This window comes from Nipponia nippon, unplaced genomic scaffold, assembly GCF_047370975.1.
Source record: "Nipponia nippon isolate SJK-2023a ecotype South Korea unplaced genomic scaffold, ASM4737097v1 scaffold_3, whole genome shotgun sequence".
Taxonomy (NCBI): domain Eukaryota; kingdom Metazoa; phylum Chordata; class Aves; order Pelecaniformes; family Threskiornithidae; genus Nipponia; species Nipponia nippon.
The window spans coordinates 27,929,882-27,944,584 of NW_028262347.1; the positions used below are offsets into that span (position 1 = coordinate 27,929,882).

A 14,703-nucleotide genomic window follows, 5' to 3' on the forward strand; every position below is an offset into this window, starting at 1 on the left:
GTATGTATTACAGTTGACTCAATTTTAGCATCTTTTGTTCCAGAAAGTCTGCGTGAAAGGACAGGTTTTTGCATTTCTATCAAGTTTCCAGAACTGGAAGTTTCTTTCATGGCAGTTCATTTAAAATGTTCAGCTAGCTCTATACCAGAGTTCCTCATTGTTAATAATCTGGCTTTCATAATGCTTTTATGCAAACAGGTTGTCATATTTTACAGACAAGCAACTAAAATCCAGAAAAAACAGCTGTTAAAAATGTCAGGAGTTCACAATTGGAATATGCAGACCATGCTTTTTTTACTAAGTGCAATTCTTATAGCACTTAGTATGTTCTTAGCACAGCTTTAGCTAACCTGCAAATTCCCAACATAGTAAGAGTTGCCTTACACACTGCATTGCACCAAAAAAAAGAAAGGAGAAAAAAAAAGAAAAAAGGAAGAAATGCTTCTCAGTCACCTTCTGATCAAGATGAAGGAAATTTTTTGCCAAAATGAACTTCCCAAAAATTACACTTTTATGCTCTCATGAGCACAAGCACTACACTCACCATTACGTACTAGCACCTGCCTCTTCTCCAAGACCAAACTTCTTCCCTCCTGTTCTCTTTCGTTCAGTGGAAGACCAAATTCATTTCAGACTGGTGCAAGGTCTGCACTGAGCTCAAAGAGCAGTTTTGCCTGTGGATGAAATACAGAATGTTGTTCCTCATCTGTTCTTCAAAGAATTTCACCTGAAACTTGTGACAGATGAGACATTATTATCTGTCATTAGAAAGAAATCTAACCACAATTCCAAAACTGAAAGTAATGCCTGTATATACCCAGGTGGGAGGGAGCAGGGTGAAAGTTTAGCTCATTATGCACGGCTGCTGTTTAGCCTTCCCCATCTAACTGTCACCACCACAGGCTTTGGCCATGTAACAGTGCATGCACATAGACGTAAGTAATGTAACTGACTGCTGTTAGGCTAGGTGACATTTTAAGAGTGTATTAATGATGACAGAAATAAAAGCGAGAAAACCTTATCTTTTACCTTGGATTTACACGCATATACCAGTCATAGATCTAGAGTCAGCTTCATACATAGCCCTGCTGTGGTACCTAACGCCCCGCAAAAGAGCTGAGCCGCTAGTAAGCCACGTTACATTCCCGAATGCTTGTAACCCTAAGTTTTATAGGTTTCTTTCACCTGAGGCTGTAACGCCACCACCGGCACGGACGGCGCTACCGCCTTCACCTCACGAGCTCCGCCTGCCTCGCCAGAAAGGGGCGCTGGAGCAGGGGCGGCAGGCAGCGCTGTGAGGAGCCCAGCGGGCAGCGCTGTGAGGCGGCCGCCCGCCCTTCCTCACCGGCGGGGCACGACGCCCCCACCACGCGCCGCGCCGGTACCGCCCCCGCGAGAGCCGCGCACGCGCGCGGGAAAGCGGCGCGGCCGCCGCGGGCCACGTGAGCTGCCGAGGCGACGCGCGCGGAGCGGGGCGCCATGGCCGCCGCGGCCTGGGGGTCCCGCGTCGTGGCGGGGGGCGACGAGGAAGGCGACAGCGACGAGGACGGCTGGGACATCGGCGTCGTGCGGCCCGAGCCGCAGGTGGGCTGGGCCTCGCCGCTCCCGACCCCCTCGAGCTGGGGCCTGCGGCCGGGCGGCCTCGGGGTGGGGTGACGCGAGGGAGGTGGCGTCGGCCTGAAGCCGCGGTGGGGGGAGCGGGGCTCGGCGGGTCTCGCTGAGGAGGCCGGCCTCAGGAGGGGCTGCGGCTGGCACCTCCTCTGCGATTATCTCCTGGTAGGGTAATGGTGGTGTCCCCTTAATCCAGGGGCAAACAAAACCTAAATTTGGGGGGGGTTGTCTTCTTATGTAAAATCTTAATGTTTCTTTTACACACTTTTCTCCCCTTTAGTAACAGATCCTAGTCACTATTTCAACATGAGAATAATTTGAAAGCGACCGGAGGCCTATAAAGCTGTTCTGTATCTTAATTCTCTGAGTCTGTTTCTTGCTAACATGAAGAAGTAAGGGGATAATTGTAGTACTCTTACTAAAGGTTGTAGTCAGTTTTTCAGTGGCCTTGATCTTTAAATCAAGGTTCCCATCCAAAGAGATGTGTTATTTGGAAATTGTTGGGTGAGTAGAACAAAAATAAGGCTAAATTATTGTACTGGCTGTTTCTTGCCTTTGGTTTGCTAGACACTAAGCACCTATTAAAATCTTTACAAAAGTTGTTGGGAAGATAGACTACAGTGCACTGGGGAAAATTGTATAATTCTGAGCTCTCGTGAGTTTAAAACTTACCGTGAAATATAACTTCTTTCCATACCCGCTTCTGTCTACAAAGGGCTAGTGAGTAGTCCTCAACTTACTGGTGTACATAAGTGTTTTGTATAATCTAGATAATGCCAGCAGCACTCTTCAGCTACATCTGCACCTTTAATAGAGAACAAATTTGCGATGCTTCTGAAAGGAACTTGAATCAGGCAACTCTCTGATGCATAAACTAGCCTTTTGGTCAGGGCATTTTTCAGCCAAATCATTTATGATGCAGCAACACAAATATCTCTGCTACCACAGGAGCAGGAGGAAAGAGGAATGGTAGCCCTTTCCAGCAGTGGATTCATGCTGGATTAAGCCAGACAGCTAGTCATTGGGCTGTGTTGCCCCAAACTGTAACTTTTATGTCTGATTGTATTAGATGTATTTTTTTAATGCTGTGCTTTGCAACATGTGAACTGTACAAAAAAGGTAAAGAAATGTGTTGCATCGTTTTTCTAGCACCAAAAGATGAAAAGGAATCTTAACTGAAATGAGATACCACTAAGAAAAACTGAGAGCAGTGTAGGAGGATAGCAGGTCTGTTGAGAAAGGTTCCATTCTCTGAAAATGTAAATATCTTCTTTCTGAAAAGTTAATTTTAAAACTTATGTTTTACAGTAGAGCTTAAGCAGGTCTATAGAGGTGGAAGAAGGAATTCTTACCTTGCTTCCACACCTACCCCCACCCCACTTTGTCCTTACAGTGGTCATTAGTGCTTCTATACTGACGTGAAGCTGTAGTTTTTACCTTGAAACAGTTACTAGATTTTGACTTAACTTTTCTTTGCTTCTCTAGCAGTTGGATCAAATGTTGCAGGCGGAGAAGAAAGAAGCGTTAAAGAAGGCTCTGTTTCGTGGTGATGTGACGTTAATTGAAGAACTCTTAAACTCAGGTGAGGAAAGTCAGTTATGAAGTTGAATATTTTAAATTGAACTTGGCAAGAATTCTAAAGCTTTGAAGTTTCTCGTTTCAAAATAATGTGTCGGGTGCACGTGGGAATATGTGAATGTTGCCAATACAGGATACAAACTCTTATTTTAAAGATGAAATTACTTTTTCAGTGGCTCAGCATGCTGTATTCCAGCAAATTCCTTCTAATTTATATTTATTTCATCGGTCAGGAGCCCTGAAAATTGAGAAAACAGTAATGTGTGAACTGTGAAATAAAGCGTTTCTTTGGGTTTGGGTGCATCTTTATTTTTATTTAGCCTGAAAATACCAATTACAAACACTGAATTTGAGGTGGTTTAAATTTAGAGTGAGAATTCAGTGGGTGGTCTTACTTTGGTGTTGAAGATTGCTGGGGGGGGATGGGGAGGGGAGGCTGGCTTTTTTGTTTTAATGCTCCCTCAGTTTGGAAATTCAATTTTTTATTTTTTTTTTTCCTTCACTCACAGCACTGTTAAGTTTCTGGTATGTGCCCTATGTAATACTGCTGTCCTAGCAACATCAGCTGGACAAAGATTTTGTGATTCTGGAAGGTCTAATAGGGTTTATGTGGCATTTGTCACTAAAATGTAGTTTGTCTAAACACTAAAAGCCTTTCTTCCTGTTCTGTTACTCAGTATTTCTCTGTAATGCATTTCTGTTATTCAGTGTTAGGAGGATTGGATCACTTATTGAAGCATCCAGGGCAATCAAAAACTGCATAGCTGAGTTGACCTGCCTAGTGATAATTGTCAGGAAGTTCTGCTTCAGCAAGCAAGCAGAATATAGTACCCAAGAGCTTGTTCTCTGAGGAAAATCTGTCTTATGGCTGGAAGAAAGTAGTTTCCTAGTTAGCAATGGGTTGTTCTGAGTTTTAAAACAATGACATTACTTGCCCTTTTAGAAGACAACAGTTTCTCACCACAGTGGGGAATGGCTTTCTTTTTAAATTAAGTAAAAACTATTGCGCAAGCTGAAACACAGAGGTGTAATGCTGAGTGAAATACGTCTTCCGTCTTGCTTTGAGAAAATATATTCTTATTTATAGATAGAGTTTTTAGTGATGTCTCTGCATCAGATGGCTTAATTGTTTTGTTACAGCCATCCATTTTTAATTGCTTGTATTTCAGTCAAACAGCAATAGTTCACTTTCTGTGTTGATGCCTGCCACATAGCGAGCAGGTCTATGCTGTTGGAAGATGATGATGGGTATCTGTAAGAGTGCAAGGTCAAACCAAAGATTCATGTAGTGTAGCGCCCTGTCCTCTGAAATGCACAAGGCAGTATCACAAGAGAATCTATCATTTCCTGAAAATGTGATGAACAATAAATTTTGACCTATCCAGTACTGTCCTGCAGAGCAGTAGAACACGTCTCTAACAGGGAGTTGTTTCTGTAGAAAGGTAACATTGTCCTTCAGAGGATCGGTGCTCGATCAGATAAAATCTTTGCCTCCAAAGTTGCCTTTAGTGTATGTTCAGTAGAGCTTGTAGCAGGCCTGCTACCAGCACTCGACCAAACTCAGGGTTTGTGTCGAAAGTGGATTTCCTAGCAACGGTTGTGGCCCTTCTTTCAGGTAGAACGAGAACATGTCTTCTGACTTGCTTAGCCATTGCTTTAAGAATCTTCAGTGCTGAGGCAGTTTCGCAGAGCTCCTTCAGGAGATGGACAAGAACAATGTCTTTTCTTACTCCTCCTATAAAATGGCAACATACTAAGAACAAGTTCCTGAAGTGCATGTCACAAAAAGTAATGCAAGCAAGTAGCAGGTTCAAAGATGACTTGGGCATTTTGGTCTGCTTTGGGAGTAAAATACTTAACACCATATAATTCGTATGTTCGTTTTCCTCAATGAAATTAAAAGTTAGGACCTCATGATGGTTTAGGCTGATCAAAGATATAGCTACAGTCAAATCCTCTTTCCTGTTTTTATTCAGCTGTCTGTTCCACTCCTATCTTTGCATGAGTGCTGGAGCTCATCTGATCTTTTGTGAGCCAGCTCAGGGAATTAATGTGGTCATAAACTATGGGAGTGGCAGGGCGGGGGATGTATGAATGATTTTGCAGTCAGTTTAAGACTCTGAACCCGGAGTCAGATGAGAACCGTAACTGGCCCAGCAGTGGGAGACGTCAGCAACTCTGATTTAACTCAGCTTTAAGGTATTGTGGAACCACAGCACAAAGTGCTGACAGACTTAAAAGAAATCAATACTTCTATTAGAGAGAAGTCTTCTAGAATCAAGCATTTTAGAACTCTTCCCTCAGATAAATTGGGTCTGAATGTGAATGGATTCTAATACTAAGAGCTGTTCTTAAACTAAGTGAAAGTCTTTCAAGACTTCATTTTCTTTGGTGTCAAACATGGAATTATTTAGAATACAAAGCTATATGTAGAGATTGATTGTAGTTCTTCAGGCATTACCTTGTTAACCTTTTTGAATTTGAGGTTACATTTTTCTGTATTAAAACAGCCTTTCTACTATAACTATTATTAGCCACAGTCAACAAAATATCTGAAAGAGGTACTGGAAAAACTGCAGTAAACACAGAAAGAACATAATTCTTCCTTTGCTGTTCTTTTGCTTCGCCGTTATTCATATGCTTCATATAGTTTCTGCTGTAGAGCACATCTAGGGCCAGAACGTATTTCTCCCCATTCCTTTTAAAGAGGAGGATAGTTGTCTGTAGCTCAGATTGTAAGAAAGAATCTTGTATCTGCTTTGCCTCCTAGAGATAATTCATGAGGTGATGTGACTGAAAAGCTCCTCTGCTCGTGCCCACAAAGGAACACAGAGGTGCAATGACAGGTGGGGGAGTCCAAATAATACCGTGGCCCAGCTCCTCCCAGGCATGTCATGGCAGCCGTCAGCCCATCACAGGCCCATCTCCACAAACCCAGAGGAGTAGAGGCGCCCAAGGGCGGGCAGGAACCCAAAATATGGGCTCAGAAGAAGGGACTCCCAGGGCTGTCATAGGGCACTTGTGCCTGAGTGCCAGCAACTGTAGAGACTGGAGCGAGTGAAAGGATGTGCCAGCCAGAGGAGTTGGGACCAGGGGTCAGAGGCCCGTGTGCCTGTGATGCCAGCAGCTAGAGGAGATATATCTATCCCAAAGGGGAGCAGGATGAGACCATTGGTGCTGTCTGTGTTCACATGAGTGCTCTGTTGCTTGTGTTGATTGGTGTGGCTGGCGGTGTATGTGTGTGCCTGCTGGGAATCGACGTTCAACATCAGCACTGGTTGGACCTGAGGGCATGGAATTGCAGCAGCCTCGCCTCTCTCTGGCTGTTGGATCCGGCCTGATTTTTCACTAAAAATTTTTTTCTGGGCTTCACTGTTGCCTTATAGGACTTCTTAAGGGCCGTTTATAAATGCTAAACTAACGATGCTTACTTCAAGAACAGCTGGTATAATGAGAGAGTCTGAGTAGTAACCAAGGGGAGACATTTCTGCTTCAGTCAACTCCTATAACCGTGCAGCCAAGAAGCGACATGACTGTTACTGTTTCGGTTGGCCTTTCTTTGTCTTCCTCGGAGACTCTAGCTGGTTTGCACTGTGACTTTCACACTGCGTGGTACTTCAAGGCCGTTGCTACAAAGATGGCAGGAGGCCATGCAGGACAAACAAGCTGTAACACAGCTTTGACATTTCATTGCCAGAAACACCATTCTACTTCTAGGACTTAGAAAAAGCACCAGCATTGTGGCAGATACCGTCTGCTATATGTGTAAAGAAAGCAGTGAAAAGAATACCTTCTCAAGAGTCTCTATGTGCCTCCTGAGTAGAGCATTTGTCACTATTGTTCAGGTATGTATTAAAATAAAAAGCTCTAGATGGGAGCTTTAGTTACATGGACTGCTTTTCTTCTTAAGAGGAAAAGGGACAGAGTGCCAGCTTTCCGGTATTCCTTTCCTACTAATGTTACTTCAGTGTGCAGTTGGATATCAGACTTTCTAAATTCTTGCAGTGGCTTGTCTACAAGGAAGTTCACATGTGACTGCTAAGGGACACTTACTGGCTCCCTTTGTAGAACTTGGCTGTGGGCTTCAATGAAATGTTTTGTGTACTGCAGACAAACTTGCATGTTGTGACGCTAAGAATTGCAGCGAGTATGTATGCATTACTAAGACTTGATCATAAATTCTGTGGCTTGCAGGTGTTAGAGTGCTTCAACACCTGGCTTTCATTGAATGTTTCCTCTTTACTGACCATGTCTACAACTCCAGTGATCTTAAACAGTTGAAGAATCAGTCCCAGAGCAGTGACCTGTTACTCCCTCAGCTTTAATGACTTTGTTGCTACACTGAGCACATCTTTGACAAACTACCGAGGCAGGGAAAGTAAATACACATTTTGCATGAAAAGGTATGCACGTAGCTCAACAGTCATGAGTTTCTTAGGACGGTTTTGTTTTATTTCAGAACTGTCTCCTTGTAAAGAAGTGTTTTTGATTATCCATAGTCACTGTTGGGCTAATGTGGAACCAGATGATGGAAACTGTTATAGAGGAAGTAATATTTGAGGAAGCGTTGAAGGAAAGATGATTCCTCTTATTGCAAAAATGTATAGAAATTTTTATTTGAAAGTTGTCAGATGAGTATCTCGGTCTGGTACTTGGTTCTTGCTGAATTTGGGAGGGCTGTCTGGCAAGCTTACTTCTAGCCACAAAGGAAGATGTTGCTATTATAAAGAGTGACAAACAAATCTGGTGATTGTGACTGGACCTTGCATAATCTTCTATTTCTTCTTTCTTTTGAGATAATGTTTTGTTAGTACCGAATGCAAAACTGGTATCTGCTAGCTAACTGTCTGGCAAAACAGAGAATAAAAGGGGCTGTGAAGCAGGAAAACCCTAGTTGATACGATCTTAATAGCCTGACAAGCAAGTTGCTTCCACAGCAGTCCACTTGGCTTGGCAAGAATCAAAATTTTTCATTTTGACTGAGGAAAGCTGTTGCACATAAATGGAGAAAACAGAGATTCTGTGCACTTCTCTGAAATTATTTTTGCAGTTAAATTTATTACTCACTTTTTTTTTTTTAATGTAGTCTTTTTGTGGTGCTTAACATCTTGGATTGAGAACTGAGCTTCCTTGGTGTCAGTTCTAAATGTTGTTTTCTGGTATTCTAGATAAAGGTGTATTAAAGAAAATGAAAATTATATAAGAGACTTCTCTCCCTAGGACTAAACGCAAACAGTGTGTAACCTTTATAACAGAACGTATTAAGAGTAAGTTTTACAAAATTCGTGTTTGTTGTGGTTCAGTTTTATGATTTTAGTATCTTAAATTTTGACAGGTATAAGCATAGAATCTGGCTTTCAGTTTGGATGGACTCCCCTGATGTGTGCTGCCAGTGTGGCTGATTTTGCAGTAGTGCGTCTTCTTCTGGACAGAGGTGCTAATGCATGTTTTGAAATAGGTAAGATGTGAATGAAAAATACTGGCCAGTAAATGCTCAGTACCAGACATTGTCCTATCCCTATTCTCTTTTTACATATATGGGGGGGGGGGGGGGGAATCAAAGTTCACAATAGAACTGAGACCTAGTCTAACTTTCACAGTTTTGAAGTAATAGTAGTAGTTCTAAACTAAAAATTGTGTTCTTAGAACTGATCTGGGTTCAGTCAATGGGTTTTATTGTTCTTTCTCATTCTGTCCGTCCATCCCGCCCCACCTCCCAATCCCCGAGTAGTTTTTTAAAAAGGGTGTTTGGAAATAATTATTCAAGAATTCTAGGATAAAATTGTAGAGTTAAAACTTCCTTTATTTGATCCTGTTATGTAGATGCAGAAACCAGCTAGAATCCCAAACAACAGGAATAGCTTTCCAGTTTGTGGGCAACTAATGTGGACCTCTCTAAAACTAGAGCACAATTTTTCTATTAAGTGAAAACTATTCTTCAGTGTGTTGCTAGATCATCTTTTTCTGCAAGAGTTCAGTGGAGCTTCTAAGTAATATCGGTTCCTCTGTCAATTTTTATGGCTTAATAATAACTTTTTCCTACTTAAACTGTGGCTATTTTCCTTCTCTTTCATTGTGTTGGAAGATTTATCCAAGTTCAAGAAAAGGCATTGCAATACAGAAGAAACTGATGTGACACACGATACTGTCAAGTACATAAAAGCAGTGATCTTATTTTCTGGTAACTTGCCGATATTTGTAATAGTAGACTGAAATGTAGACGGTACAAGTCTGGCTCGGAAAATTTTCTTGAACTTCTTAGCAGCTGATCAGAGTGTGAGGTTAGAGTAGATTGCCTGCACCGAAAACAATCATGCCTTTGAATTATTGTCCTTGTAGCCAACTTCAGAGAACTTCGATGTAGCTATCTACAACTGTGGCTGCCTACTGTTTATACCTGTTCCTTGTTTATGGCTGTAGAGGGCTGTAAATGGGGCAGAAACTGCTATGGGCAGCAGTTTCGGCTGACCAGTTAACCAACATGCATGGCATTTTTTCAGTGTGTGACCAACTGTGTTTGCCCTAAGTGGCACTTTGCTAGGATCAGGTTTCTCGGCTTGTTTCCCTTTTAGTCTGTGTAGGGAAACAGTAGCTAGGGCATATGCGCAGCAGAGTACCGTCCAGCCAGGAACAGTCTTGCAAGTCTTTGGTTCAGGTCAGGCCACATGTTCAGTAAAGCTATGCCATCCTAAAGTGGTACTAAATGTCACCAGTCCTACTGCTTTTTTTACATCAGCAGGCAATCACATAAGTGATCCTATACTAATTATCCTATAATGCTTATAATCCCTAATAATAGCTATAGTGTTAATTACTGTCATTCTTTGTAAGTGGTTGCTTAATTTTACCCTTTTCAGTAGTCATGAAGAACAAGGAGCTAATGTAGCATTCACTATGTGGTGGGATCAGAATGCAGCATCTTTGAGGAGTAAATTCACTGGCTCTTCTGGGTTTTTCAGCTAGGCTGAACATAAACTAATCTTTTTTGCAGCCTCTTACCAGTTTTTCTCTGCAAAAGAGAAACCTGAGAATTCTAAGGTGTTTCTTCCTCTTCTCTTGCTCACATGTATGAGCTATAGTTAGGCTAACAGAAATTAGTTTCCCACTCTTTATCACTTCCTGAATTACTGAATACAAATATAACTACAGGTTCCTCCTAAATATCATTCCCAGATTAACAGTGCTTATCCCTGCCTGTGTTCAAAGTCCTGCTGTCTTTCCATTCGTGTTGTTATTGATAACCAGGTTAAACATTTTGAGTAAAATCTTGTCAGTGTATCAAGTAATTTACTGAAATGTTAATTGCTTACTGTTCAGGAGTTTAAGTGACTCTCTGAAACTTAATTTTTATTTAGCATACTGATTTATGTGTGTTAGAACTTCTACATGAGGTAGTTGAAAACTAAAAGATGGTATATTAAAAAAACAGATGAATTTAAATGCAAAACTAAGATCTTTGGTTGGAGGGCTGGGGGACAAGAAGTGGTGAGAAATACAGAAAGTAGAGCAGAGGAGGGTAAAGTACATAACAAACTTCTCATGTTTAAATATAATAAAATCTGACCTCAGTTGAAGAATAAAGGTGTTAACATATACACGGTCTTAAAATTTCTACGAGAAAGTTAGAAAATATGTTGTAACACTTCATGGTATGGTCTGAAGTAGGTACAGCTAAAATTATACTTGTTAAAACAAATTGTTAAAGGCATGTTTGAACTTGTGAACAAGTTTGTGCAATAAGCAAAACGGGCAGTTATTCAAACTGCAGTCTTGTAATTGACTCTGGGGCCAACTAACTCGCTAAGGTCCTTGAGGTGTGATGCTTTCCACATGTCTCTAGGAGAACCATGGGAAAGGAGATCTCCCCTGTTCTGTGGGCAAACAGCAGTGGTGTACAATTCTGATTTGTGAGCAAAGGTGGCATGTAACACCCAGCTGGCTTCAGAGCTAGAGCAACTACACTGGTTCCTCCTGATGAATCTTTATGGACTGTGTTGATGTTCTTTAAATCCACATATGAAAATATACTTTTAATCCTCCTCCTGCCACTACTGCACCATAGTAGTCTAGTTTAGTAAACTTAACTTCCTTCTCCTTAAGCCTTATAATAAAGCCTCGTTACTTCAGCTGTCCTTTGTATGGGCCTCTGTCCTCCCTAAAATTGGTGTTGCTATGTGTTTATAATACATTTCATGCACTATTTTTATCCATTGCAGTTAAATTCCTGTAAGCTGTTTCTCCCCTTGACTGTATTTTGGGGAGAGGTGGGGAGGAACAGGAAGTGAATCTACTGGTGTGGAACAAGATTTGAGAAACAAGCATCTATAGTTAAGCTCCTACTGGGGGTTTTTTGACTATCCTAAACTTCAGTAGGAATAGATGCTTTACTACTGCCATTCACTCTCATCTTTCTGAGTATCTTCTCTTCCCAGATGCCTTTATCTTACCTGATAATTCTAGTGACTTTCACTGGAAAGAAAACAAGTTTCTTACCCTTTTCTAAATATCTTAGAGTATCAGAACCTGATTAACAACTCTAGCAAATGTAAAGGCTTTTAAAGGAAGTTCTGGATTAGCATGGTATTTACATTTACATATGTAATTCTCTAACTGCAAGTTTCAAAACAGATAAGTACACTGTGTTGATGGCAGCATGTGCTGCGCATGCTTCAGAGGAAAACATCTTGAAGACCGTAGAACTGCTTCTGTCAAGGAATGCTGACCCTAACCTTACTTGCAGGTACCAAAAATCTCATGTCTGTGAATATAGCGTAAATTTTAATATTAATGTACAGAGACATCTTTATAGACATAGCTGTTGTTGGTTGAGATGACATGTACTTCATTAGCTTTTTCTAACTTTGCTGCTGTCTGTATAAGGAAAGATTAGTGTCCAGATATTTTTGTTTTCTCCTAGTACAGTCATTCATCTGACTAAATAAGACTATGATCAGATTTATCAAATTTAAATATGTTCCTCAGCCGAACAAGATACAAATTTAAGATAAAAACTAATCTTAATACTTTGGTAGACTGCAGTATAAGGGCAAGAAATATGTCCTCTGCCTTTCTGAAATCATATTGCCTCTTCTGTATAAGGCTGTAAGTTAAATCAGTTAATTATTTAAATTTATGTCTTCCTTTTGAGCTTTTTGTGGGTATCTACCTATATTCCTTTCACAGACAGCCTTCTGTGGAAAAAGAAAACTCCTCTGTAAATAAAATACATTTATTTCAGTACAATCTGGAATAATCCAGATTAAAAGGAGATTTAATCTCCTTTTAAAAACAAGTAACATCTTGTTTCTTGAATTACCACTTTATGTCTCAGCAGTCTGAAGCAATGCATTGTGAGGTGTCTGTAGTTGCATAGTCTCATGCAGTGTTTCATTTTGCATCAAAAAGAAAGAAATTCTTTCCAGGATAAACTGTCTTCCCTCTGCTGGAAAAAAAGATACTGTTTGGATCAAATTGAAACTGCTTGTTTTTCAATTAACCAAAATTCATTTTTTATACCATAGCTCTTTCACCACATCACCTGAGATATGTGGACTGTGTAGCCCTCTAAAAAGAACAGAATTGGAGGCTTGTTGCTTCTCATTAGTAGAATTCAATTAGTCTGGGTCCTGACCCTCACTGTGAGCATAGTACTGATAGAGAGTGAGGAAACATAGCTGTGCTGAAGTGCCACTCATGTCTGGTACCAAATTTAAATTCCATTCATTTATTCTTATCAGAGAGGCTAAAATTGTTCATGAAAGAAGAGAAAGCTACAGACTCTGAAATAATTACATATTGTTGCCATCGGATAGCTGGCTGTTAGGATAAACATTCTACTTTAAAAAATGGGGGAACTCTTTGCATTATGAAACTTTGTCCTCGGTGTTTGAAAATGTAAGACAGAGTGCAAAGCTGCAGGTTTACATTTGGAAAAGCCTTCGGCTAAACTTCAGGGAAAAAAAAAAAGTTTGGATTCTGACACAAGAGATGGGAATTTTAAGGGCAAAACTGTATTTATAAACTTAGAGTACGTTATGCATAGTTGGTCTTTATATACAAATATTTATTCACTATCTCTTTGTTTCCTAAGACCTTGTGCTAACATATGAGTTATGCTTGCATACATCAGATACGGTGTCCAGTAGTGGGTTGTTTTTTTTTTTTCACTTTTGCAATAGTAGTTTTTCATTTGAAAAATGAAAAGACAAATTAAGTGACAATCAAAAATGTCATGTTTGTACCAAACAAAAGTAGAAGTTAGATGATAAGGATTTTTCAAAAATCTTCGTGCTGCCTTTTTTCCTTTCCAGTATTTGACATCGGTGCATACCACTCCCATCATTGGCACTGCTCAGGCAGAAGCTGCTGCTTCTTGTGGGCTTCTTCCACTGTGTTCTGAAATGGGGGGATGAAACACATCAAACCAAGTTCTGTGAAGATAAGGGATCAAAACAGACCATCTATATGGCACTGCAGTCCCACATCACCCGTTTCATTAGAGCAAGCAGGATGCTCTGTGGGAGGACATCAGAACTGTCAGTGAGTTGAGATTATTGTGAGAGTTCTTCCTGTGTGATCAGCTTACCACAGGTGTTAAGAACTAAGCTTCACATTATTTGTCTGTCTCAGCACTTAAGAACCAGAATGATTTTAGGAAGCTTCTCTTTTTGTCTGCCAACAACTGGAATGTGTGTGAATGCAAAGCAGAATACTTAACTGTGATGTAAGGTAAAGTTTAGTATTTATCCTTGCTCTGTTGGGCTGTCAGGGCAGCCAGTAGGCTTTTTTATTTCATGTCATCTGGAGGTGATAGGCAGAAACCTGCAATTATTTTTGTCTAATTGGTGAAGTGTGCGTGGAGCAGGGAAGGACTAGTGAGAAATAAACCGATTTTTGAAATGCAGTCTAAGAAAGAAGATGGGTTTAGAAGTGGGTAGGTAGGTGGTTTCTTTGCAGTAGGATAGAGTACTGAGGAGAAAGTATTCAGTAGAGTAACTTCCAATATTTTTGCTAAATCATAATTGGGAACTGAATACTGATGGCTGTAAAAACAGTTTTGTTAATGAGAATGTAGCGTGTCAAAGCATAAGTGCTAACTGAAGAGTTTTGAAAGACAAACAAGAAGTAAGGTAATGACTAGTTGAAACAAGAAGGCATTGTAAGACTTGCTCTGTATAGTCTTTGTAGAGCTACCATACCCTGAGTGCTTCATTTAAGTGAATGATACCTTGAGAAATTTGTTCTACTTATCTTGTGTCATTCACCTCCCTCTTGCTCCAAAATGTAAATTCTATACTTCATCCTTTTGTAAGGCCTGGAAATATTTAAACAGTCTTTTTTTAAAACCTCTTTTAACCTGCAGGACTTTCTTAAAGGTACTGGTTTTATTAATGTTAAGCTGTGATTTCATCATAGGCAGAAGGAAAAGGCATGACCAACTGATAACTAAATCACTGCTGCTAGGATTACATGTCATAGGTTGTTTAGTAAATATGGATTTTAGTGATGGCATCC

At 40.5% G+C, this 14,703-nt stretch overlaps 1 protein-coding gene across 1 annotated transcript in view; it reads left to right on the forward strand.

Moving 5' to 3' along the window:
- The first annotated feature begins 1,461 nt into the window (after positions 1-1,461).
- ASZ1 (ankyrin repeat, SAM and basic leucine zipper domain containing 1) overlaps positions 1,462-14,703 on the forward strand; it is a 41,403-nt gene continuing 28,161 nt past the window's right edge. Inside the window, exons 1-4 of the mRNA XM_087766661.1 lie at positions 1,462-1,584; positions 3,097-3,193; positions 8,525-8,647; positions 11,818-11,929. Coding sequence (XP_087622787.1) covers positions 1,480-1,584; positions 3,097-3,193; positions 8,525-8,647; positions 11,818-11,929 — 437 coding nt within the window. The 5' untranslated portion in view covers positions 1,462-1,479. The remainder of the gene's footprint in view (positions 1,585-3,096; positions 3,194-8,524; positions 8,648-11,817; positions 11,930-14,703) is intronic.